At 50.9% G+C, this 24,064-nt stretch overlaps 1 protein-coding gene across 6 annotated transcripts in view; it reads right to left on the bottom strand.

Moving 5' to 3' along the window:
• HERC2 (HECT and RLD domain containing E3 ubiquitin protein ligase 2) overlaps positions 1-24,064 on the bottom strand; it is a 156,604-nt gene that overhangs the window by 99,782 nt on the left and 32,758 nt on the right. For 2 of the 6 annotated variants that reach the window (XM_061563689.1, XM_061563691.1), the window contains exons 17-36: positions 23,339-23,539; positions 22,504-22,732; positions 22,013-22,137; positions 21,315-21,499; positions 20,366-20,529; positions 19,622-19,777; positions 18,748-18,933; positions 17,863-18,039; positions 17,244-17,347; positions 14,904-15,054; positions 12,633-12,847; positions 12,185-12,317; positions 7,559-7,683; positions 6,320-6,515; positions 5,118-5,344; positions 4,121-4,291; positions 2,973-3,109; positions 2,163-2,314; positions 1,142-1,333; positions 526-722 (exon numbers count right to left, since the gene is read on the bottom strand). In XM_061563689.1, coding sequence (XP_061419673.1) covers positions 526-722; positions 1,142-1,333; positions 2,163-2,314; positions 2,973-3,109; positions 4,121-4,291; positions 5,118-5,344; positions 6,320-6,515; positions 7,559-7,683; positions 12,185-12,317; positions 12,633-12,847; positions 14,904-15,054; positions 17,244-17,347; positions 17,863-18,039; positions 18,748-18,933; positions 19,622-19,777; positions 20,366-20,529; positions 21,315-21,499; positions 22,013-22,137; positions 22,504-22,732; positions 23,339-23,539 — 3,423 coding nt within the window. The remainder of the gene's footprint in view (positions 1-525; positions 723-1,141; positions 1,334-2,162; positions 2,315-2,972; positions 3,110-4,120; positions 4,292-5,117; positions 5,345-6,319; positions 6,516-7,558; positions 7,684-12,184; positions 12,318-12,632; positions 12,848-14,903; positions 15,055-17,243; positions 17,348-17,862; positions 18,040-18,747; positions 18,934-19,621; positions 19,778-20,365; positions 20,530-21,314; positions 21,500-22,012; positions 22,138-22,503; positions 22,733-23,338; positions 23,540-24,064) is intronic. The other 4 variants (XM_061563692.1, XM_061563693.1, XM_061563690.1 and 1 more) reach the window with 3 other exon arrangements.

Below are 24,064 nucleotides of genomic sequence, written 5' to 3'. Positions count from 1 at the left end.
TTGGTTATTTTCTTTGAACCTATCTACGTGACTTTACCAAAAGACCCAAAGAATATGAATCCCTGCAGTCACGAAAGCTTTAAGTCAAAACATGTTTGGTGTTTCGTGCAGTGCCAACATGGCACTAGCAGCCGCCACTCGCATGCATGTGGACCACCGTGTATGTGGATGTGAGAACCAAAGCACCTCTTGTCAAGCCACTGCTGAGTGTGGATCAGAGGGTTATTCGACTAAACTTCACCACGCTGTTCAGGGTGGGATGGATGTGGGGAGCATAGTTGTGGGAGCATAGTACAGCACAGCTATGGATTTTGCTGTGCTGTCCTCTGCTGCCCACAACATAGCCCCACAGCAGCCTGTAACACCCACTTGGTGCAAGGTGCTCGCCCATCCTTGTCCTACTAAGGCTCGACCCTGCTTATGGTGGTGGTGACAATGATGGCTTTCCACAGCTACGACAATATGAGTCGACAATGACGACAACTACGGTGGGTAATGAGGATGAAGACGATGGGGAGAAGGCACCTCACAGACCTGGTCGCCCCACTTCCAGTCGACGCCACGCATCACGCGCGTGCCGACCTTCATGGAGGCGGCGAGCTCGGGCCCGGTCACGGGCAGCGGAGCCTGGGCCGCCTCACGCCGCGACTCCTCCAGCACGGCGGCCGATGCACCCTGCAGGGACGGCTCTGCCGCCTCCTCACTGCTGTCCCACAGTGGCCCTGCATGGCACGCACCGTCACACCGCACACACACATGCCATCCGCCACACACACGCCATCCGTCACACCGCACACACACGCCGTCACACCGTGCGCCATTATACAGAGCTCCTCTCCCACAGGGAGACTTCCACTGTGTTGCTTTGTACACTGGACGTGTTCACCTGTTTCCCAATATACTTCAAAACCCCAAAGTGTACCACTAAAAACTTGGTTTTAAACATCAATGTTTACCTCAGTGTAAAAATACCCAGCATCTTTAGTGTCCACTTCATGGAAGCAGTACAAAGGTCTCACTGAATCAGCTAGCATGCTACTAGCCGTGAACCTCAGTTGCAGCGGCCGAGCCCAGCGAGCCTGCCCCGTGTGGGGTCTCTGCGAGCGCTCGTGATGTGCAGCATCTCCGCACCGCCCTGTACCTATGAGGCGCAGCAGTGTCTGCGTGAGGGCAAGGATGCCCGAGTTGAGCAGCAGGCCCAGGCTGTTGGCACGGTGCTCCGATGTGAGCATGCCCAGCATGACCAACAGGAAGCGAGCCTGCGGCACTAGGCCCAGGCTGGGCCCCGATGGGTTCTCATTCGTCATGGTCATGAGGGGCGCTGGCTGGATTCCTGGCAATAAAAAATCAACCGGTGTGATTATCAAACGTTATCAAACGTTTAAACACAACTATGAGAGTACACAAAAGTAGCATGCAATTTATACTTGAATACTTTAAAAGTCAAAATGCGGTTGGGCATCACATGTACATTCACTTTATGAATTTCAGCAGTTCAGATGCAGATGAGAGGAAGAAATTGATAGATTCGTTGCATTTACTGCGCAATTGTTTGCACTTTGTATGATCGCGAAAAATGAGCCTGTATTATCCAGTCACAGATGAAGGAAGGCTCACACTCTGCAATACTGAGAATTTTTCTAAATCATGACAGCATTTTGCAATGCCGTAGATTATCATCTACGTGTAAAATAATATCGTAGTATGTCGGTGCTTGCTTGGCCGAGATAGCCACTGTGACTCCTTCATGACAAAGCAAGAGAATTTCAACGTGACCACCTGGGGGGGGGGGGTGTGTCTCCTTCAGAAGGCCAAATGCTAACTATGGACACTGGTGGAACCATAACAAAGACAAAGATCCCCCGTACAGCCTTTACAGACTTTTGGGGCAAGTGCTGTTAAGGGAGCACCTACGAAGGCCGGCACGGTACACGAGGGGGTGGGTGGCCAGCACCACGCCCAACCGCCTTTGTCTCCCTAGTGGCGATGGTTACACAATACATTTGAGACTGAGTCAACCTAGGGGAGGCCCAGGAGCAGTTCAGATATTCATCACTGGTCTTGACCGTGAGTGTGAATCGAACTCGTGTCACCAGCGCACTACGCCACCGCTCCCCAGCGCACACAAGACACAATTAGGTGCCAAGCAGTGAAGCCCTAACCTGAGTTTTTGAATTTGCTGTCTGCGTCCAGGACGATGCTGCGGATGTTGTCGATGGCCCAGCTGTGGACCTTGCTGAAGGTGACTTCCAGGAGGATGCGACTGAACGGCGGAGTGAGGTCGACGTCTCGGAGGCAGTCTGAGAACAGAGTGCTGTGCACACACCAACGCACACACGGCCAGGCAGCAACAACAGCCGTCATTCACCACGAAGTGGCGGTGATGTCACCACGGTGCTTGTTTGAGGCAGCACACACCATCTGACAGAAATCACAATTGCAGTGCAGTTGCAAACCAGTACTCCCGAGGAATATTCTGCATCTTAATAAGAAAGGTATTCAATACAGCAGAGGTGTGGATTACAGGATTGATATACATGTATGTATTTTAACAGTTCCCGAGCACAGGCCCAAAGACCGAAATTGTTAAGCAGCCAGCAAGAAACCGCGTTATCAACGTTGTAACAGATAGGAGTTAACACGTATCACGAATTGAGCAAATGTATTATAAGAGCTTGGGAAAAGAGACGATGGGATAAAACTCCAGAGTGGAGCAGTGCGAGCGAAGAAGTAGACAGAGGAGTGTTGTGACCTGCAGCGTGGTGGTTGAACACGGTGTGGGACAGGATGATATTGTTGCGGCTCCTCGCGATCATGTGACGAGACGGCAACATTCCTGAACAGCTCGTCAGAGTAGCTCTCGTGACAGACGGCTCTATCTCAGTACCTAATGAGGCAAATGCGGTGACCGGTGAACCGTCATCGCTGCAGCAACGACAGTGGGGAAGGGGGGGGGGGGGTGTCGGCCCTACCGGCGCGGGGCCCCCTCAGGGAGCAGACGCTGCCAGCCACACAGCACCGCGTAGCGCACGGACTGCAGTAGCGCGCGGCGCGACACGAGCCGGATGATGGCCTCCACGCCCTCCAGACGAACCTCCGCACGCTCCATCTGCACGGCATAATGGGGGACAACTCACAGAGAGAGCACGAGCCCGCACAAGCGGGGGGAATCCACCACCTGGCACCGAGGAGTGGTGCCAGGTTCCAGAGAGCCTCACGCATGATCTCACAGGGTCAGAATCTGGCTCTGTAGGGTGGCGGCGCATTGATAACACTTATGCTTCACAGCAAGAAGGACCGCAGTTCGATTTCCAATCCAGGCGCCTCTCTGTGTGGTGTTTCTACGTTCTCCCCCTGTTCTGCATAGGTTTCCTCTGGTTTCTCCAGTTGCCTCCCATAGAAAGAAAAAAAAAAACACAATGTAACCCGGTATTAGCCTAACATTCCAATGCTAAAAAATTCTGCAAATTACTCACTCTTAGAGCAGAGATCACGTTACTGAAGGAGCTAACAAGAGCAGCAATACTGAGTGGCAGTAGCAGACGCACTGAGAGCTCAGTATTATTTCAGTGTTACCAGCTTGATGCACGTGTAAAGATGTGTAGTGTGAACATAACAATTTTACCTGCTTAACTGAGAATAGAAGGGAGCTGCTGTGGTGCACTGGTTAGCGCGCTGGACTTATAATCCAATTTGATTCTGATCTTGCCAGGATGGTAGCACTGTCTACCCTCTTTCCTATTCATCCTTTCCTATTCCGAAACATCTGCAAGTTGGAGGGTGGGTGTCCCATTCACCACCGAATCCCGGAACGCTGAAGCGGTTCAGAGTTAAATTTGTAAGAGAGGCATAGCTTCGTTGTTTTTAAAGACATTATATGCACCGCAGATAACCGTAGCGACACGATCACACTCTGACAGCTGGCGCCAAACTTGTGGGAGCCTCGGTACGTCTTCTGACCTGAAGACGTACCGATGAAGTTATTTTATTTTTCTTACGTGTACGTCATCAGAATGGGAAAGGATTAAAATGCCACTGGAAATGGTTTAGCGCATTGGGAGAAGCCCCGCCCCCCACCCCGAGGTAGAACATTTTGGCGGTGCGCCTACTGTGTGCCAACCTGCTTGAGGAGACAGCGCCGGAGCTTCTCCACGTCCATGGGCTGCTCCTTCAGCACCAGCTCCACCACCTTCCCCATCAGCAGGGCCTGGTCGCTGGCTCCCAGCGCCTGCTGCTGCGGCACCGCCCAGCGCTGCCTTGGCGGGCACGGAGTGATCGCCTCGCCCTTGTCCTAGAGATGGTGGTACAGTGCTCACATGGTCGGCGGTGGCCGTTATGATGCACGATGGGTGGATCACCCAGATATATCTTTATTTTTTTTACCAGGAAAGGCCCACTGAGCTACGTAGGTCTTTTTCAGAAGCGACCTCACTATCACCAAGTGGCTTATCACGTGGAAATTTATAGCAGCCAAATACTCTAAACGCATGTTTAAAATGTGGAGGGAAAGACCGGAGGACATGGAGAAAAATCCACACGACCACGGGGAGAACATGCAAATTTCAAATATACAGGGCGTCAGGGTTGGGATCCTGTATACCAGGCGAGGTAGTTAACATCTCACCACAGTGTACTCCTACATTTTATGCAGAGGTATACCAAAGGTTTGCTTGGAATCTGGGTGTAGGGGTAGGTAATGGTTTAATGGGGGAAATGAGAAATCACATTCCCTGCGTGAACCAGCAGAGTAAATAAGCAGACAATACACCTCCTTCACATATCTGGACCTCCACACACAAGTATGTTTGTACACGCCCAATCAGCCGCACGGCCTTCTGGGAGTGCATAATTTCAGCAGCACCAGTTCAATGAAGCGTTTCATCAGCTGAGTCAGGCTCGCTTGAATCAATGATGTTGAACTGCCAGATGTTTATGGGCAAGGAGCCCTCTCTGTTAGATATGGGTCTCAGTTTGACAGAGAACTATATAATACACAGGTCAACATAACCATTGGTGCCGCTGAGAAAGGGTGGTCTCATTCCCAAGCGTCTTGGGTATCCGCCCAACTGAGAGCAAGAGTCCAACATGTGCGGTGGTGAATGCGTGGGGATAGGTACCCTGGCAGCAAACGCAGCGGCGTGGTCAGACAGCGAGGCCAGAGGGAGGGCCTGCAAGGATGCAGGTGCCCCTTCCCAGACGGCCCCTGGGTACTCCAGCCGCCCTTCCCCCAGGCCCCCATCCTCCTCCTCCTTCGCCTCCTCCTCTTTGGGAGCGCCTTCCTTCGGCTCCTCCTCCTTGGGCTCCTCCTCCTTGGGTTCCTCCTCATCCACAGACTTCTTGGAAACTGAATCGTGGACAAGCCAGCCGTGTAAGCAAAGTCAATGTAGTTGGATATTCAAATCAATTACATGCCGATTACACTCTGACTAAACACCGACAAAATTACCTGCGTATTTTATAATGGCTGCAGGAGGCAGATCATAACATTCAACACCGGGCACCTCTTTTTTGCTTAGTGGTGGGTGACTGCCTGGATTTAAATTCAGGATCCCAGCGTTACTCTTCCAGTACTTAAATAGCGGGCATTAACTCTGTCAAAACCGCATCCTTCTCCCCATTACGCCAATAAAATCCCTTTCAAGAATACCAAGTGAGAGCCTGCAAAGTGATTTTTTAATTGTTATACAACAGAACTCGTGGCTCTGCCATGAGCATGCTGCACAAAGTAGAACACTCAACTCTGTGGGCCCTAGACATGAGGCTGCATGTAGATGTTGAACTTATTTTGTTCATCGTACTTGGCCAACCGCGCTAATGGGGAGGTTCTCGTCCTTTCTGGACTCACGGCCTTACGGACCGTGGACCGTACGTTGAGGCCCACTGGCCCAGCCAAGTGGCAAAATTCAACAACGAATTTTCTCCCCTACGCCTCTTGGAAACTGCCCCTCCTATTAGCCCGGTTGGCTATGTACGGTGCGAAAGAAGTTCAACATACTCTTTAAAAAAACTATTAAACTAAACTTTTTTTGTATCTTACCAGGTAAGGCCCCTGAACTATATAGCTCTTTTTCAGAAGCGAACTTGCCACAAATGATAGCTCAGGATTATCATGTGAACATTTACAGCAGCCAATCACTCTAAACGCACATTTCTAAATGTGGAGACAAAAACCGGAGGACCTCGGATAAAAATCCATGCAAACGCGGGGAGAGATAACATACAAACTCTAAATATACAGCAGGCGTCAGGGTCGGGATGGAACCCATGACCTCCTGTATTACAGGCGAGATAGTTAACATCTTGCCACCACAGGGCTTACCGGCCTGCGCACGCCTCTGCCGGATGAGCGTCTGCACGATCTTGCGCCAGCGTGACAGCGAGCCCAGCAGCTGCACGCGTGATGTGACCGACAGCTCGGTGCTGACGGCTGGGCGCAGCTCGTTGAAGACGAAGCGGCAGCGCTCTGTGACCGGCGCGCACACCTCCTTGTAGGAGCGGCCCTGCTCCTGGTGCGTCTGGAGAGAGGCGCGGAGTGAGGGGTCAGCTCTCACGTCAACGCACTTCACCCGGATGGGAGAGAACGCAATGCAAATCACAGCTCGAATGATGATCCAGTGCTCACCGGAGTCGCTCCAGCAACCCGCTCACCGGCGGTCCAGTCGCCCTCCTCATCAATCTTCCATTGCTACAAAAGTAGGGACTGTTCCAGAGACCTTTCCTTCCTTGATTCTTCCACCCATGTTGGAGAATCATTCTACCATGTTACATCCGTTCCGAGTTCAACCACTGCACTGCAGGTCACCTCACTTGTCATTCTGCTTATTCCCTCATCTATTTTCCCAAGGCTCTTAAAACCTTGCTCAATAAAAGAAACGTATTACACTATTGTCTATTATAACCCTGATAGTGCTATATTCTTAGGTTTTTTCTCGGTAAAGTCACGTAGTGCTGCTGTTTGTTGCTGGCTGCAATATGTTTTGGGCCTGTGCTCAGCAACTGTGTTTAATAGCAAAAGAACCACACTGATATGCTCTCCTCTGCCAATTTGTGGAGCCAATTCACTGGTTTGTGATAAGACTTCCCACACAACTCTCAAAACTCTGCGATGTAATGTCGCTTCCACTCAATCCTAAGTGGGCACATAAATCCGAGGATCTCAAACAGGGGTCCTGAGCCTCCGTTGTGACCATTTGTCTTTGATTTGGGGAAGGATCTGCCAAAAGGCAATGAGCGTGCAGAGTGCCAGACAGTTCATGATGTCAGGCAGATGAGGTCAGCACTGGATAATAGAGGCTGGCTATGGATATGGATGCTGTCCTTCAGCTGGTGTGACTTCCACTGGCAGTTTTGACTGTGTATTTTAAGGTCCTGGTGCTCGTATTCGAATCTATAACATAACTCAGAGAGGGCCCACTAAGTGGTACTAAGTGACAAGGCAGAAAAAACTGCTGCCTCTTGTGTCCACAGCTCAGTCCAAAAATCAAACGAGGCAATTGGTATCAAGAATAATGCTCCTGGCGCTTGTCATCGGTGTGAGAAGGTGGGTGGAAGGACTCGCCTTGATAAGCGTGCACTTCGCCTGGTACACCGCCCTGCACACATCCACCAGGGGCTTGGGAAGCCTCGCCGCTTTGCTGGGGTCTGACGTGGGAAGTTGCTCGATCACCGACAGAGCCATGTGCCCTGTGACAAGCCACATTGCTAATCAGACAAGGAATGAGGCACAGTTTGTGACACAAAGTGTCAAACGAGCAGTGGGCAGTGCTCACGCCATCGCCTGCCCTAAGCCCCGGCGCTGGGGAGGAAATTCCATTTGCCTGAGAAGGGTACAGTTCACCTTGAGACAACTGCGGTTGTGACTTCAACAAAGTGGTATTTATTTTTTCAACCCCAGGAAGGGTTGATGGGCTGAGTCGAACCCCAATCTGGATTTGAACTTGCAAGCGTACAGTTAGAGTCAAGCATTGTCCGAGAGCATCACAAAAACAAGGAACACGACGTTAGCAAGGTGTGAAGGTTAGGCTGAAGGTAAAAGGTCAATCATTCTGGAATAATAACAATAATAATGTCTATACCAGCAGCTGCATTTAATTCAACTGCGGCTGCCTCAGCAACCTTGCTCACTAAACAGTCAAGATACAATAAACAAAGGGATTGTTTTTTTTTATGTCGTTGATACCGAGAATTACATAAAACAACTAGCTGTACTACCCGGCTTCGCCCGGGACTTGTATCTACCACGGCCGGCCGCCTTTGTCTCCCCAGTGGCGATGTTAATACGCTACAGTAGTTAAGTTACTCGTTTGAGGCAGAGTCGACCTAGGGGAGGTTCAAATAATCGTCACCGGTGGTGGCCGTGAGCGGGAATCGAACTGGGTTTGCCGGGTTGGTAGCGCAGCGTAGCGTTAAGCACTACACCCACCGCTCCTCACACACCACACACGCACAGACACACACACAGACACACACACAGACACACGCAGACACACACAGACAGAAACACACACACAGACAGCACGCTAACCACTACACTACCGCTCCCCACACACCACACACGCACACACACAGACACACACACAGACACACACACAGACACACACACACAGACACACACACACAGACACAGGCAGCACGCTAAGCACTACACTACCGTTCCCCCTACACAACACACGCGCGCGCGTCCATAGGTACACATACACGCGCTTGCTGCAGACACACACGACTTTCAGGGTGCATACGGCAGTAAACGACTGAAATAATAAAGCGGCAATGCTGTGTAAGGAACGCCTTAGACCCGCATTATACATTTGTGTAATGCGAGCGTAAACACACATACACACACAAACACATACACAATACACACACACATACATGCAGACACACAGACAGACACATAACACACATACATACACACACATACAAACACAGAAACACATACACACACATACATAGACACACACATACATACACACAAACACATCCACAGACGTACATACACACATACATACAGGCACGCAGACATACACATAAACACATACAAAAAAACCCACATACATACACACACACATACACACAAACACATGCACACACATACATACACACATGCATACAGACACACAGACATACACATAAACACATACACACATACACATGACCCTGCTTCGCCCGGGACTTGGATCCACGATGCCCCGCCACCTTTGTCTCCCCAGTGACGATGTTCACACATGACAGCAGTTACGCTTTTGAGGCTGAGTGGACCTAGGGGAGGGCCAGGTCCGTTTCAAATAATCGTCAGCGGTGGTGGGCGTGAGTTGGAATCGAACTGGGGTCGCTCAAGCAGCTTAATGACTGTTTGTACAAAGAACATATAAAGAATCGATTATAATAACCAGGCAAGAGTCCACATTATAGACTGCCAGTACACGCACTCAGCTTCATAAGCAGGCTAGAGTGTACATGATAGAGTGGCAGTACGCTCACCGAGCTTAATAAGCAGGCTACAGTGTACATGATAGACTGGCAGTACGCTCACCCAGCTTAATGAGTATTTGTACAGTGAACATTAAAGTAATCGATTGTTGGTGCGTTGGGTTTAAAAGTAATATTAATAGCACACATTGTGGTGGGGGTGTAGTGAAGAGTAGGAAAAACTTTGATGAATTTACCTCAGAGTGGCGTGGTGGGTGTCGAGGCCTAGTAGCGTGCAAAGCCTGCGGCCTCGCCTAAAATTGTCGGCTTGGAAGAGGCAGGGTACGGGTGGCGTTCCTTCCCCCCCCCCTAGCGCTCCAACAATACTGTGTAATGGCTATTATTTAATTAAATACGGAGCTTATGAAAGTGGCGAAGGCGTGGCTAGCCGTTGGCAGGGGCAACCGCCGTCCAATGAAACTGCAGCCCTTGGCGAAGGCGTGGCTAGCCGTTGCCAGGTCCAATGAAAGCGGCGAAGGCGTGGCTAGCCGTTGCCAGGGGCAACCGCCGTCCAATGAAAGTGCGTATGGGCCAAAGTCCACACACACACACACACAGACAGACAGACATGAACGATTTTATATATATAGATATCACCGACTACACAAACCTGGCAAGGCCCTCATAAAAAAAAGAGTGCAATAAACTAGCAGTTTAACATGTGGGCTTTCATGACCAATATCTTACCTATAAAAATAATTATTTGTCTGTCTGTCTGTGTGTGGCCGACAGTTGTGAGGGATTTGGCTCGCAAAGCGTGGGGTTCACGTTTTAAAAAAGTACCCAGGTAGAACGGCATAAGCCCCGTGGTGAACCAGCACTATTCCGATTTCGTGTTCGTCACCTTTAAAGTACTTTAATTAGCCATTTAGTGCCGTTTATTGTTATTTATTTATTATTTGCGCCTCCCAGCACGGCGATGTACGCATCTGCGCATGTGCGCCCCTAGCGACGCGCAAGCGTTCGGTGGGGGGGGGGGAAATTCTCATTCACGTTAAAAATGCAACCAAAAACACACACAAGACCTCAGTCGTGTGTTTTTTTGGTTGCATTTTAAAGTGTGATTTCCTCTCCACCCCCTCACCCCAATGTGTGAAATTACTACTATAGAGTCAGTAGATACTAATATTATAGAGCTTACGTACTATTACTGTAGAGCGGGCGGGGGGATGTTGGGGGGGGGTAGCAGCCCAGCCTGCCAAGGTGCCACCTCGGCCGGCTGGGCAATCTAAGCGAGGCCGGGGGCTCTGCACGGGACTAGGCCACACCACAGCACTGTTAAGTAGGTACTATTTTCTTGCTTCTTTCGCTAAACTCACGTAGATAGAAATCTAACATGAAAAAATTTAGTTAGGAAATATTTCTCCTAATTGGTGATAGGGTAGTTCTAGAAAAAGCGGAGAGTTTCCCATACCTGGGCAGTGTGCTCATGACCGGCTCCGGTTTAATAGCAGAGGTCCCACTCCGAATCAGTCGAGCGGCAATATCTTTTCATCGGTTGCGTAACGCTGTGTGGAAGCTACCTGGTCTGTCGCCTTCTCGGCCAAAGTCATTCCCTCCCTTCTCTACGCTTGCGAAACGTGGACCACCTAATGGAACATCTTTGCCGGTTGGAAACATTTAGGCTGGCCTGCCTACGATCCATCCTGAGTTTAACCAGGCTGGATTATGTGATGAGCTCACAAATCCTTGAAAGATCTGGGCAAAGTCCCATCGGTGAGCTCCTCCGGCAGGCAAGGCTGCGTTGGCTGGGTCATGTAGGCCGCATGCCCAGCCACCGCATGCCTAAACAGCTTTTGATCGGCCGGATCGAGGGGGCTAAACGGGCATGGCACGGACTAGAGAAGAGATGGAGTGATGTGGTACAGGAGGACGTGGAGCTGAGTGGACTTGCCGATGACTGGTACCAGCGGTGTCAAGATCGGCCCCTGTGGAGGAGGCTCGTGACGGACGCTACTGGGCAGTTGGAGGCAGTCGCCCTCCAACAACAATGGAGGGCGGAGAAGCGACGCTCACAACAACGAGCGGAGCACCGGGTGGCTAAAGCACAGCAAGTTGGCACAGTAGGGGGCACAGGTGGTGCATCAGCCAGTCATCTCGGTCATCTCAGTCAGTCAACCCGTGGCACCTGGATCTGCCCCGTGACCTCCTGCCAGCGGGCGTTCGACACTTCACGTGGCCTCAAGGTGCACATAGCCTGGCACAAGCGTCGTGGTGACGTCACCGCCACTTAGTGGCGAATGGCAGTTGTTGTTGTGTAAGTCTATGTGCGTGTGTGCGTGTCTTTTTCGCCCGGGCAACGCCGGGTACTTCCCGCTCGTCCATAAAAGGTTTTTTTGGGTTAGATCACGTAAATATAAATGTGTTGTTAAACCACCACCACCCGACACAATCAATTAGTAAAGTTTGTCACCTAAACAAAGCATGCCAATTATTTACAACTTCAGCACACCGGTGTGTTGGAGAGTAAACCCACAACATTTACAATTTGAGTACGATGTTTTGTTGGTGATGGTGATGACATCACCTTTACTCTATTTAAGACCAAAACAGGAAGACTTCTTCACAATCCTGGAAAAACGCCTGATAAAGCTGGTTGTAATCACCGGCGAAATGTCATGGTACTCAAATTGTAAATGTTGTGGGTTTTAATAAACAAGCAGCCGAGTTGGGGGCCTCATCACAACACTGCAAGTCCAAGGGTTGCTGCGTATACCCAGGTCCAGGTGCTTGAGAAGGCAGCAGAGCAGCAATCGGCCAATCTCCTCGACGGGATGTTCAGCCGGGAACGCGATCGGAGTCATGAGGTTGCTCTGCTTGTGGAAGCGTTCCAGGTGGCACAGGAAGTCCTGTAAATCCACACGCACGTGACCACAAGGCAAAGATGTTGAGGAAACACAGCAATGGCATTCATTTGCAGGAACGGCATTCGTTTTTCATTGCTTCTTCTTTCGCACAGGATGTGTTCTGAGGAGCAACTATCCGTCGACGTCGAGGTTGTGAATCGTGCTGCCGGCTTCAGAGCACAATGAGCGTGAACCACGTTTGCCCTCGAAGGCTGCTCGCGGGGGACGCGGAGTTGTGTGCCGCTCTTTGGCGTGGTGCTCCCCAGCCATGTCAGTGGCGCCGACCCGGTAATCGGACATCAACGTTAGCCCAGGCACCTTGACAGCGTGGTCGTGGGTGGCGTTGTCCGCCAGGGCCTGCAGGAAGGGTTGCGAGGCATCGGGCAGCGTGAGGCGGCGGGCCTTAAGTTTGGCGGCGCCAGCAGGGTGAGACTCGTGCGCGCTGCTGTGGTCTTCGTCCTTCTCCTCATTGTAGCTGTAGCGAGTGGGGTTGGTCTGCAGCCCGCCTCGGAACAACGGAGACTGCAGCCACTCTGAGAGAGCAGTAGCGGGATAGCAGGTCAAAGGTTAGCCACGAGACACGACGGCATGGACATGGGAAGGGTATAGTGCTGGCCGCCTACAGACAGCCAAATAAATTACATTGCCAAACACAAATGATGGGAGGCAGACAACCCCACACATCCGATTACTACATATGGTGCAAAAGAAGTTCAACATACATAGATACAATGACAAAGAGCAAGATTTACAACACAGGCAAGACAAGACCAATCTTGATTTGAAGCTTTCGTGACTGCAGGAATCCATACTCTTTGGTTCTTTCGGTAAAGTCACGTAGGTAGAAATAAAATAAAGTAAAACAAATCACGATTTTCGCATGATATTTCCGAGATCAAGGTACTCTGCAAACCTTCGGGATACTATCAAAGGTTTGGTCATGAAGCCATCCAAATATATAACATAGACATAACTTCAACTGAGAAGATGGATACAAATTGAACAATCATTGGAAGGATGTTATTAACCAGGTAAAGCCTTAACTTGTTGTGGTTGTTTTCATCATACCTGCCGGGTACTAGCCTATTTTTCTGAGTTACTTTCCCCCGTGTCCCCAGCTTCCCACTTCTAGCCCCGCCTACTTGCCCCCCCCCCAGCCTCAATTTTCCCCCTAACGCTCACGCAGCCCCCCCTTCCCCTACCCCCCACCCCTCTCTCTATACTCTCCCCCCCTTGCTCCTCCCTCCTTTCCTACCTATATAACCTCTTGCCACGGCAGCTCTCTCGCCTACTTCAGCATTTTTTCTTGCTGTGGTTGTTCCACCTGATGAGGATTGCTTGTGTTGCGATCGAAACGTCGTGATTTGTTTTATTTTATTTCTACCTACGTGACTTTACCGAAAGAACCAAAGAGTAAAGACAAGACCACTTTAGCAAACAAGGCCATTGCATACCACTGAATGCGACAGGTTTAATATTGGGACTCAACTGTCCACCCCGTGTGCCTTGTATCTTTTAGTGTAAAACTCCTTCCCATCGCCTCCTTCCCACATCTGTCCCTCTCCACATCATACATTTTATTATTTTTTGTTGTTATGAGTGTTTATCCAGCAAAACCTCACCGAGTCTCGAGAATTATTCAGGAAGGTCTTGCCAAGTTTTTGCAGCAGCGGGAGATTTTCTTTGTGTAATCCAAATTGAGTAACTTAAAGGTAATTTTTAAGCATTGGGATAGTATGCACAATACCAATTACATTGTACTTTCTGTTTTTATTTTTGCTATGTGGGGAAACCAAAGAAATTTGAGGAAACCCATGCATACAGGGAGAGAATATAAAAGCTCCATACTTAAAAAAGGCACTGAAGTTGGGAATCGAACCCAGGCACTTTTCTGTGAGCGATGAGTGTTACCATGGTGCCACCTTGCCACCCACAATATAAGAAAATATGTTTTACTCATCACATCAGCCGCATGGCCTTCTAGGATTGCGTAATTTCAAAAGAAGCAAATTCTGGACATAATTTGGAAGGTTGCGTATTGTCTGCTTTATTAACTTTTGTATATTATGGCTATGGTGTAAATGTGTCATTGTAATGAGTATACCGTGGGACAACATTCACCATTACTGAACAAAAACTACTTTAATTTTACCAGGTAAGGCCCATTAAGCTATACAGCTCTTTTTGAAAAGTGACCTGGCAACATAAAATAGCTCAACAAAGTGGCTTATCACGTGTAAATGTATAGCAGCCAAATACTCTAAAGGCGTGTTTCTAAATGTGGAGGGAAAAAACAGAGGACTCAATCACGCAATCACAGGGAGAGAGACATGCAAACTCCAAATATACAGGCATCAGGGTCAGGATCTAACCCACGACCTGCTGTATACCAGGTGAGGTAGTTAACGTATCACCACGTGATGGTTATGATCACAATGATGATGACGGTGACGATACCGATGCATACCATTAATTCACTGCGAGGCGGGGAATTTCAGGAGTTTGCTGTTAAGAGTAGCCAAGCCGCGTCTTCGTGCCACGCAGCGTCGCGACCATCCCCCCGGGGTGCGGCTGGCGTATGGCGCGTACCTGCACATTCGACCTCGACGGCCGACAGCGGGGTGCTGCAAGCAAGGTGGGCAGAGTGCAGGCCCAGGAGCAGGCCCAGGGCTCTCTCCGTGTCGGCGAGAGGCGACGGCATGCTGCCCAGCTCCGCGCACGACACCACGTCTTGCTCCGGCTGTTGACAACAGCGTTCAGGGTCAACACCGACCCGGCAAGCACCCCAGGCACAACACAATCCTACCTACATGTTTTCAGGTCATGCCTGGAAACACCAGAATTATACCAGAAGATCTAGGCCTTCTTGAATGATAGATGTGGCACCTGACCTTTCTCCATCAAAACCAGGTGCCCTTTCAAAACACAAACACGCCCTACTCCAAAACTTTAATATCATAGCCAGAAGAACCATCTTGGCTAACTGGAAAGACCATGAACCGCCCTCATAAAAACAGAGGAACAACCCCCTGCTCGCCCATGCGGGCCCTGACCACCTGTCCCACAAACTTAAAGGGAAGGAATGAGAATTAAGACCAGGTGGGTCCCCCTTCCTGTGGAGTTTCAAAAGAGGAAAGGTGGAGAGGGCCAGGGCCGGGAGATGGGAGCGGACACAGGAGGGGCGGACACAGGAGGGGCAGACCCCCCCCCACCTTGTCAGCCACAATGAGATGGACCCAGAATCGAGCGCAGGTTTGTCACCCCCACCCATAAAGCTGCGTGTATGTAGCATGTAGCATGATTTATAGCATGTTCTTTTTCCATCCCACCCACACCCGGGTCTCCCCTTAGAACCTTGGTTACCTCTTCCAGGCCCCCTCTTCACCCCCCACCCACCCATATATATATAACAAAAAAGCTCTCCCCCCCCCCCCCCCCCTTGACAAAAGATCACAAGTTGGGGCATCGAGTCTTCATTTTTTTTCTCCCCCTCCCCCAAAACCACCGGGCTTGTGTGTTTACCACAAACAATTTAAAACACCGCCCATCATGCTGTGTGCCTACACAAGTCTACACGCAGTGGGGAGGGAGATTACCCCCGAATGTTGTTCAACGTGGTCAGCATGTCGTGCGTCAGTTTTTGCGTGGGATATTATCGTTTCATAGTTGTTACTCTTTGGTTCTTTCGATAAAGTCACGTAGAAATTAATTAAATAATAATAGAATACGACGTTTCGATTGCAACACAAGCAACCATCATCAGGTACAAATGAATGAGAAAACAAACCTAGTAAACTTAGATATATGATGCAATACAACACAGAGTCGGCCAACACAACAGTCAAGACCCCACCTGGTTGATTAAGTTCTTCCAAAGATTGCTAAATTAGAAGTTAAGTGTGAAACAAACAAGCAAGTCAAACCCTCCCCGTAGAGGTGGTTAAAACTAGATTCGTTAACTGTGTGCTAACCGACTCTCTGTGTTGCATTGCATTACACTTCCTAATTTTACTAAATTTGCTTTCTACCGTGCTTGTTTACAAGTCCATTCTCTCCTCTAGCCGCTATGGGCAGGAATTCCACACAACTCCCCCTCTGCCCCAACCTCTATTTAAGGCCTCGACACAGAGACGTTGTCTTTCTGTGTGCCTATGTGTGTGTGTGTCTGTCTCTGTTTGTCTCTGTGTGAGTCTCTCTCTGCTTGTGTGTCTGTCTGTGTGTCTATGTTTTGTCTCTCTCTCAAATTTAGCAATCTTTGGAGGAACATAATCAACCAGGTAGGGTGTTGACTGTTGTGTTGGCCGACTCTCTGTGTTGTATTGCATTATATTTCTAAGTTTACTAGGTTTGTTTTATCTTTCATTCGTACCTGATGATGGTTGCTTGTGTTGCAATCGAAACGTCGTATTCTATTATTATTTAATTACATTTCTTTCTACGCGACTTTACCGAAAGAACCACAGAGTAATTCCTGCAGTCACGAAAGCTTCGAAACCAGTTTCATTGTTGTTGTTACGTTCGTTTAGTCAACAGCCTCCCCGAGTCTTAAGATACTTTTTCTGGAGGGTCCTGACAAGTTTTCGAAGTAAAAAGGTGATGCTGCTGTGTGCAATCCAAATTGAGTAACTTGCAGTGTCAGTTTTGTTTGCATTGGAATATTTGGCCAATACCCGTTCCAGTGAGTGTGTGTGCTTAGCTATGGGGGGGTGAAACTGAGAGAACGCGGAGGAAATCCATGAAGAATGGAGAGGGAACAAACGGAGAGGCGCCCTTGTCGGGAATCGAACCCAGGACATTCATGTTGTGAGGCACAAGTGATACCATTATGCCAGCCTCCCTACCGCCCACTTTTAAATTCACACATGTTTTCCTTTGCCATGGGGCTCCCTGCAGGCCTCCTGTGGTTCAACAGACAAGCGAAGGGCTTACGTCCAGGTAGTGTCCCACGCAGAAGCTCTGCATGGTCTCCTTGAGCTCCTCACAGTGCAAAGCGGCCTCCAGTGCAGCCAGAGGCTCCTCGCCCGCGTACTCGGCTGCATGGGACGACACGAGACAGCCCCACTCATCGTCTCTGCCCTCCGTATGCTCTCAACTCCAGCAAGCAAGGCCTTCTGTTTAAAGCCTCCACCAATAGGAGGCCACTCCCTCTCTGCCGCTGCCGCATGACATTCCCTGCATCGCCGCCGACTTCTTGCTCCTGCTCCAATCCAGGCTCAAGGCCTTCCCCCATCTTCTCGACCCATGGTGGACTGTTCTCCATCTAGAAAGTGCTTTCAATCACACCTTACTTTAAAAATATAAATAACCTAGATTTAGTTCATGTGATGAGCAGTAGCAAACTTTCCGTACTCTTGCTGTCGGAAAAACATAATTAAGGAAAGTAGCACTTAAATTGTAAAGACTATGGCCCTCAGTCAGAGTGCCATTACCAATCGGAGAGCACCAGAGAGCCAGTTCCAGACCTTGAGAGCAGCAGTGGAACATAAGAAAACCCCTCCTGCAAACCCAGTGATGGGAGCGTGACCCAGAGCACAGGCGGAATAATCACCCAGGTGGCCGTTCTCGACCAGTGTCTGTGCGTGGAAAAGCAGGACGTCGTAGACGCGGCCCTGCAGGATGGCCCACTGGCCACCATCCTTGTTGTGGTTCTCCAAATCTGACTTGCGGATCACCGTTACCTCCTCGCTGTTCTGGGGGCTGAGCGGCACCAGGAACGACCATGGCACTGAAATAGACGATGGTAGAGTCAGAGTGCACACTGAGGTGGGGCACCATAACCTGATCAAGGTGCCTGCCTACAATCTGCTAACAGAGAAGGGGGGGCGCTTAGGTCCACAGTGATGGCAATACAAAGCCATAATAATCATGTTTCATTTTTATATCTCGTCATTCGTGCAAAGTGCATCTCGAAACATTTATAATGCACAGTGTTCGCACAGAACCGCAGGAAATGACAACCAAGCGGGAAAGCAGTCAAAACTGGTACCGTTTGCCTGAGATCTGTAATCCTATACTGTAGTCCCTCGTTTAACAGTAACGGTTTTATCGGAAAACGTGTCACCTCCCATAGGACCCCATGGTTTCCACCAATGTTAACATTGTTAACTAATGTTACAATGTTGACTAACAGTATGTTTACGTTATGCACACGGGCGTCAATATCATAACAAATTTTTGTGTTGGGCAACATAATGCCATTGGCCGCAAAACCTATATCCTTACATTTACTGTTCCCGCTCTTAATTTGCCGCTTGCCTCCGAGGTCTACAGAGATCGGCTTGAAGGAGGGCTGCTCGAGCAACGGCCGCTGATCGAGTGACGCAAGCAACTCTAGCCGGGCGCAGTTGATTGACTTTAAGGAAATGAGGAAAATGGTCGGCCGCGGGCGCAGGCAATCGTGTTCCGCGAGGGCAAGCGGGGGAAGCGGCGTCACCCAAAATGCCGGGCCAGGCGAGGTCCTCGTGGTCGTCCTTCTCCGCGCCGGGCGCCAGGCCGTTGAAGCGGTCGAGATGCTCGAGCAGCCCGGCGAGCACGGGGATGGCGCCGGCGTCCTGCACGAGCGTCGGCGACTTCACCTGCAGCAGCAGGACGCCGAGCACCAGCTCCGGCAAGAGCACGCCTGGTGCACAAGGCGCATACGCGTGTTAGCGCTCACATGTCAGCTCCCATGCGGGCGGGGCGCACAGCTGCGGGAGGTGGCACCCGCAGCTCCTCCACCCGGAACCGTTCCCACACGTTCTGGGATTCTTTCACTCGGTTGGGCGGGACCCAAGATGCCTGGGAGTGAAGACCACGCTTCTCGATGGCGCGAATTATTACGTTGCGTTGTGTGCGAGAATAAAAGCCCGATGAAGCGTGGGCATCGCGAGACACAAATAACACCCATGTTACAGGAAACTATACGCGTTAGAATGGTATATGTATTAGTGTGTCCCCATGTCTCTCTACAGCTGTGCGTGTGGTGCGCTAACCACTGTGCCACTGCTCCCCACACACCACACCCATATACTCACCCACTCACACAATTCACTCACCACACTGCAGGTGATAACACTTCTCTCTGCGTCTTCCCTCACATTGCTCCAGTCTGGAATTCCCTCCAATCATCTCTTTTCCCCCAAGATTGTTACAATTATAATGCTACTCAATGCAATAAACTGTGAATGAAACTTTGATACCTCTGTTTGTTGCCGTCCGTTTGACATTTCGGGTCTGTGCTCAGCAACGGAGCAAAAAAACACACGCAGCACACAGCCTGCTCGAGCGCCAAGCCGCGCGCTTGTGAGACACGGTAGCACGGTGCGTACCACACAGGTCGCTCTCCAGGACGTACGAGACCTCGGCGAAGTGGCGGCTGCTGGAGTGGGCCACACTGGTGGCCACGGGCAGCACGTCGGCCACATGGCTGCACATCAGCACGATGTACTTCTTGAGCAGGGAGCCGGCGCCGCTGGGCTCCAGTCCTGGGCAGAAGAACGGCAGCGCCGAGTCACGCGAGGCGCCGTGTGACGCGAGGCACCGTGTGACGCAAGCGAGGCGCCCCCCCCAGGCCGCCCCCCTCCGCCCCTGCCCCGTGGTGCTGGGGAACGAGCCCGACACCGTTAAGCCTTCCTGGAGAATAGCGAGTTGAATTGTAACTCGTTGCACTTGGTACGCGCCAGTCATACGGCGCAAGGCTATCATCACGAAGGAATGTGCCACTGTGTCTCATGTGGAAGGGAATTAGTTTCAAGTTTCATGTTAATTTTGTTTAACTGGGTGAGAACTCAAGAGACCAGGATGGTAACATTCGCAAACATTACAAAGGCAATAACGTAAATAACGTAAAAAGATGTACAACAATAAACAAAAATATAAATCAGAGCAAAAACAACCAAATAATGCTACAGTATAAACAGTGGCGTTTAAGTGTTCTCGGAAGAAGCCGTGACCCAGGAAACCAAGAGGCTGTGGCTCCGTGCCCTCACAGTGGGCCCTTAATCCCCAGAGGTATCCTGCTACATCCCCCAATCTCACGCCACGATGGGTTGTCATCACGAGCGTGGACACACCCTCTGCTGGGTACAGCTTGCTGAACAGCAGCCTCTGAAAGCGCAGCAGGAGGTCGAGGGAGGCCGACTTCTCCCTTGGGGGACTCCCAAACTCGCAGAACTCAGAGGAGGCGATGTTCACGGACACAACCTTCAGCTTGCCGATCGTCTGCGATGCCACGTTTCTGCATTCGCGCACAATGGGGAACAAATAATCTAAACTCATTTCTTTTTTCCAGGTAAGGCTCACTGAGCTATATAGCTCTTTTTCAGAAGCGACCATATATTATAGCTCAACAATGGCTTAATATGTGAAAATGTATTGCAGCCAAATACTCTAAACGCAGGGTAAAAAACAGAGAACCCGGAGAAAAATTAACATGACGACGGGGAAAACATGGAAACTCCAAATATACAGCAGCAGCAGGCGTCCGGGTCGGGATCGAACCCACGACCTCCTGTATACCAGGCGAGGTAGTTAACTCGCCACCGGGGATCCCACGCAACTGATTCGTCATCCCCAATCATTCCTCTGACAATAACAACGTGGTATCATTATCTTATAAAAGCTGGCAAGGGTAATTCATTGACAGACACAATCACGGTGATCCAATGCTTACGACCCCATCATGCACATTTCAAGCGACGAGGCAGCAGCGTCAAGATGCTGGGATCAAGTCTGGGAAGCCGCCCGCAAGTGAACCAGGTTCTCACATGCACCGACTTTGATGGGGTCAAAAGGGCCAAAATAACTTCCAAAAATCGCTTTCGGCTTTTAGTCAGAGGGCCACCGATCGCAAACACACCAGACAACTGGCACAGATTAAACACTTTCAGCTTTAGAAGCACGAAGGCGGGTCACCTGCAGGGCCTCAAGAGAGGTTTCCTAGCATCACGTTCATCATAAGCAGCGGCATGCATGGGGATACAAAACAATGGAGGTCGCGAGAGCCAGGGTCCGCACGCGCACCTGAGCAGCTGCTGGACGAGCTGCACCAGCGGCAGGCTCTTGGCGCCGGTGTAGTCGTTGTAGAGGCCGGTGTTGATAATGTCCTTGTCGAGCTGAGAGCCGGTGCACTGCAGCGATGACACGTTGGCCTCCTGCTCATCGATCTCCTTCTCCTTCTGCGCCTCCTTCTTGGCCTCGATGTCCTGCTGCCACACATGAGCGCACGTGCGCACCGCACACTCCATCACCGGGTCTTCGGCTACAGCTTAATGTACTCGAAAAATTACTCTTTGACGTTTGATTCGGCGAGTGGGAGGAAAACCACGTGCCTAAAAACTAAGCACCCTAAGACAATGGCCACACTCTGCCAATTGGTCTGAAACAGACTTGCACACACAACACTGTTGTTGCACAGGACGCGAGTATTCTCTAAGTCACGATTGCAATCTGCATTCAGTGAGTTTGGAATCCACAAAACTTGTATGAAAGTAGTTAATATTACTATAGGATATGGAGTAGAACTACAGGGCAGGGGGTGGAGCTAAACAACCTGTGTAGAGCGATCCAGCAGAGGATCGCTAAACCCTGGGCTAACTCTGAAATGATTGGTGACAATTCGTCCAGGCAGCCCTCCACGCCTATTAGGCAGACAGCATTCCCTGCCTGCTGGGAAGCAGCGCCTGAAGCGAGAATGGGAATGACGGGGTCTCAGTGTCCACCTGGAGCTCGGCGGCGATGGCGGCGTTGAGCGCGCACTCGAGGCCGCCGTCCGCCATAAGGCTCCCGACGAGCAGGTCGGTCATGAAGCGGCGCCCGGGGCTCATGCCCACGTCGTGTCCAGACACTGCAACGGCAGAGACGACACGAGCGAACGTCGCCCACTCCCGCGTCAGCAATGCATCACACCCACGTAGGCCATGCATCGCACCACCAGCCCAAAACCCATTTACATCTCCGGTAAACTCCCACGCACAAACTACTAGACCGTTAACACAAATCGCAATACTGCAACGTGGTTTTTATAGAACGGAAGGAATTAATCAAACGAGTTATTAACAGAATGCCCGAGCAATAAAAACATTTCCTGCATAGGGGAGAGTTGGAGATGTGACCTAGTTCGGCAGGTGTTGCCTGTGACCTCACAGCAGACTTGCAATCAATCCACAGAGTGACTACACGAAGGAAGTAGTACACGAATGAAGGAAGAGACCTGCACTAGGCAGCAGGGCAGAGAGGGCACGGGCTCGTTCCTCGGCTGTGGGCAGCAGCACCGACCAGCCGTTCTGCAGCACAGCCTGGGCGGCCGACTGCACGGAGGGCAACACGCCCGTGTTGCTGGCCAGCGTCACCACCGCCTGCTTGATGCTGCTGAGCAGCGGGCTGCCCATGCCCAGGCCGAGGCTCGCCGGGTCCACCCGGTGGCTGATGGCCGCGTGCAGCTGGCGACGGCAGAAAAGGGGGAGACGTCGGCAATCTGAGCAACGGGCACTCGCAAATGGCGTAACAACAGCAGTGCCCTAGAATAGCAGCGTGAAACACTGTTAGAGGAGGCCATGTGAAGGTGAGACGTGCACGGCTGTAACGTTAGTCACGTTTCAAATTCCTCTGGGTAGACAATCGATTCACCATTGACCTATGTGTCAACAGTGGTACGTGCCATGAATATGAACACAATTATTGTGAATGAACGTGTCATTGTAAAGTGTGTGGGTGTGCGAGTGAAGGCCGAGCAGTGAGGCAGAGGCTCATGAAGGACGCGACTTGGAATTTTGAGGCAGTTGCCCTTCAAAAAAAATTAAGGCCGGGGAGTGACGCTTATAACAAGCGGAGCGCTCGACAACGTGGGGGAGCACAGCTGGTGCATCTGCCGGTCAACCCATGGCACCCGAGTTTGTCCAGTGACCTCCTGCTAGAAAGCGCCTTCGACACTTCACGTGACGGCCTCGAAGTGCACCTAGCCTCGCTAAGTGGCGGCGATGTCGCCGCCACTTAGCGGCGAACGGCGGCCGTCGTCGTTGGGAGCGGTGTGCGGCGCGTGCCCCCACCTGCAGGCGCAGCAGGTTCAGCGCCGACACGCACATGCACTCCTTCTCCTGCGGCGGCGGCCAGTCGGCCGAGCCGTCCATGCCCTCGCTCACGCCGTGCAGCAGCGGGTCGAGCTGCTCGAACGTGGCCTGGCACACGTCCACCACGAGCTGCGCCCGCAGGCCCACGGTCCAGTCGGAGCAGGAGCTCCACACGAAGCTCTACCAGGACGGCCCACACAGAGCGACGTTACACAAACACAAAGGTGACCCCCCCCCACACCACCCTTACATCCGTACAGACCACTGCAGCAAGTGTTGCTACGCAATGGCGATACGGTGGCGAGATGTTAACTACATCGCCTGGTATGTAGGAGGTCGTGAGTTCAATCCCGACTGATGCCTGCTAGATATTTGGAGTTTGTATGTCTCTCTCCCCGTGGTTGCATGGATTTTCCTTTTTTCCCTCCACATTTAGAATCAATGTTAGAGTATTTGGCTGCTATAAATGTAAGCATAAGCCACTTTGTTGAGCTAACATTTGTGGTCAGGTCGCTTCTGAAAAGTACTATGTAGCTCTGTGCGCCCTTACCTGGTAAATAAAAAGTTAAGTTTAGCTGTAAGCGAGCACCAATCAAGGCTGATAGGGAGCACAAGGGCGTGGTGTGGCCATCACCACACCAAGCTGAATTTTTCTCCGCAATGCTGATACAGCGTTTCAGGTACTCGTTTATGGGGAGCAGAGGG

The sequence above is a fragment of the Lethenteron reissneri genome, chromosome 32 (assembly GCF_015708825.2).
Source record: "Lethenteron reissneri isolate LAM-NWPU_2019-01 chromosome 32, ASM1570882v1, whole genome shotgun sequence".
Classification (NCBI taxonomy): Eukaryota; Metazoa; Chordata; class Hyperoartia; order Petromyzontiformes; family Petromyzontidae; genus Lethenteron; species Lethenteron reissneri.
The sequence above is the reverse complement of the archived record's forward strand: the minus strand, read 5'-3'. Positions and strand labels throughout refer to the sequence as shown.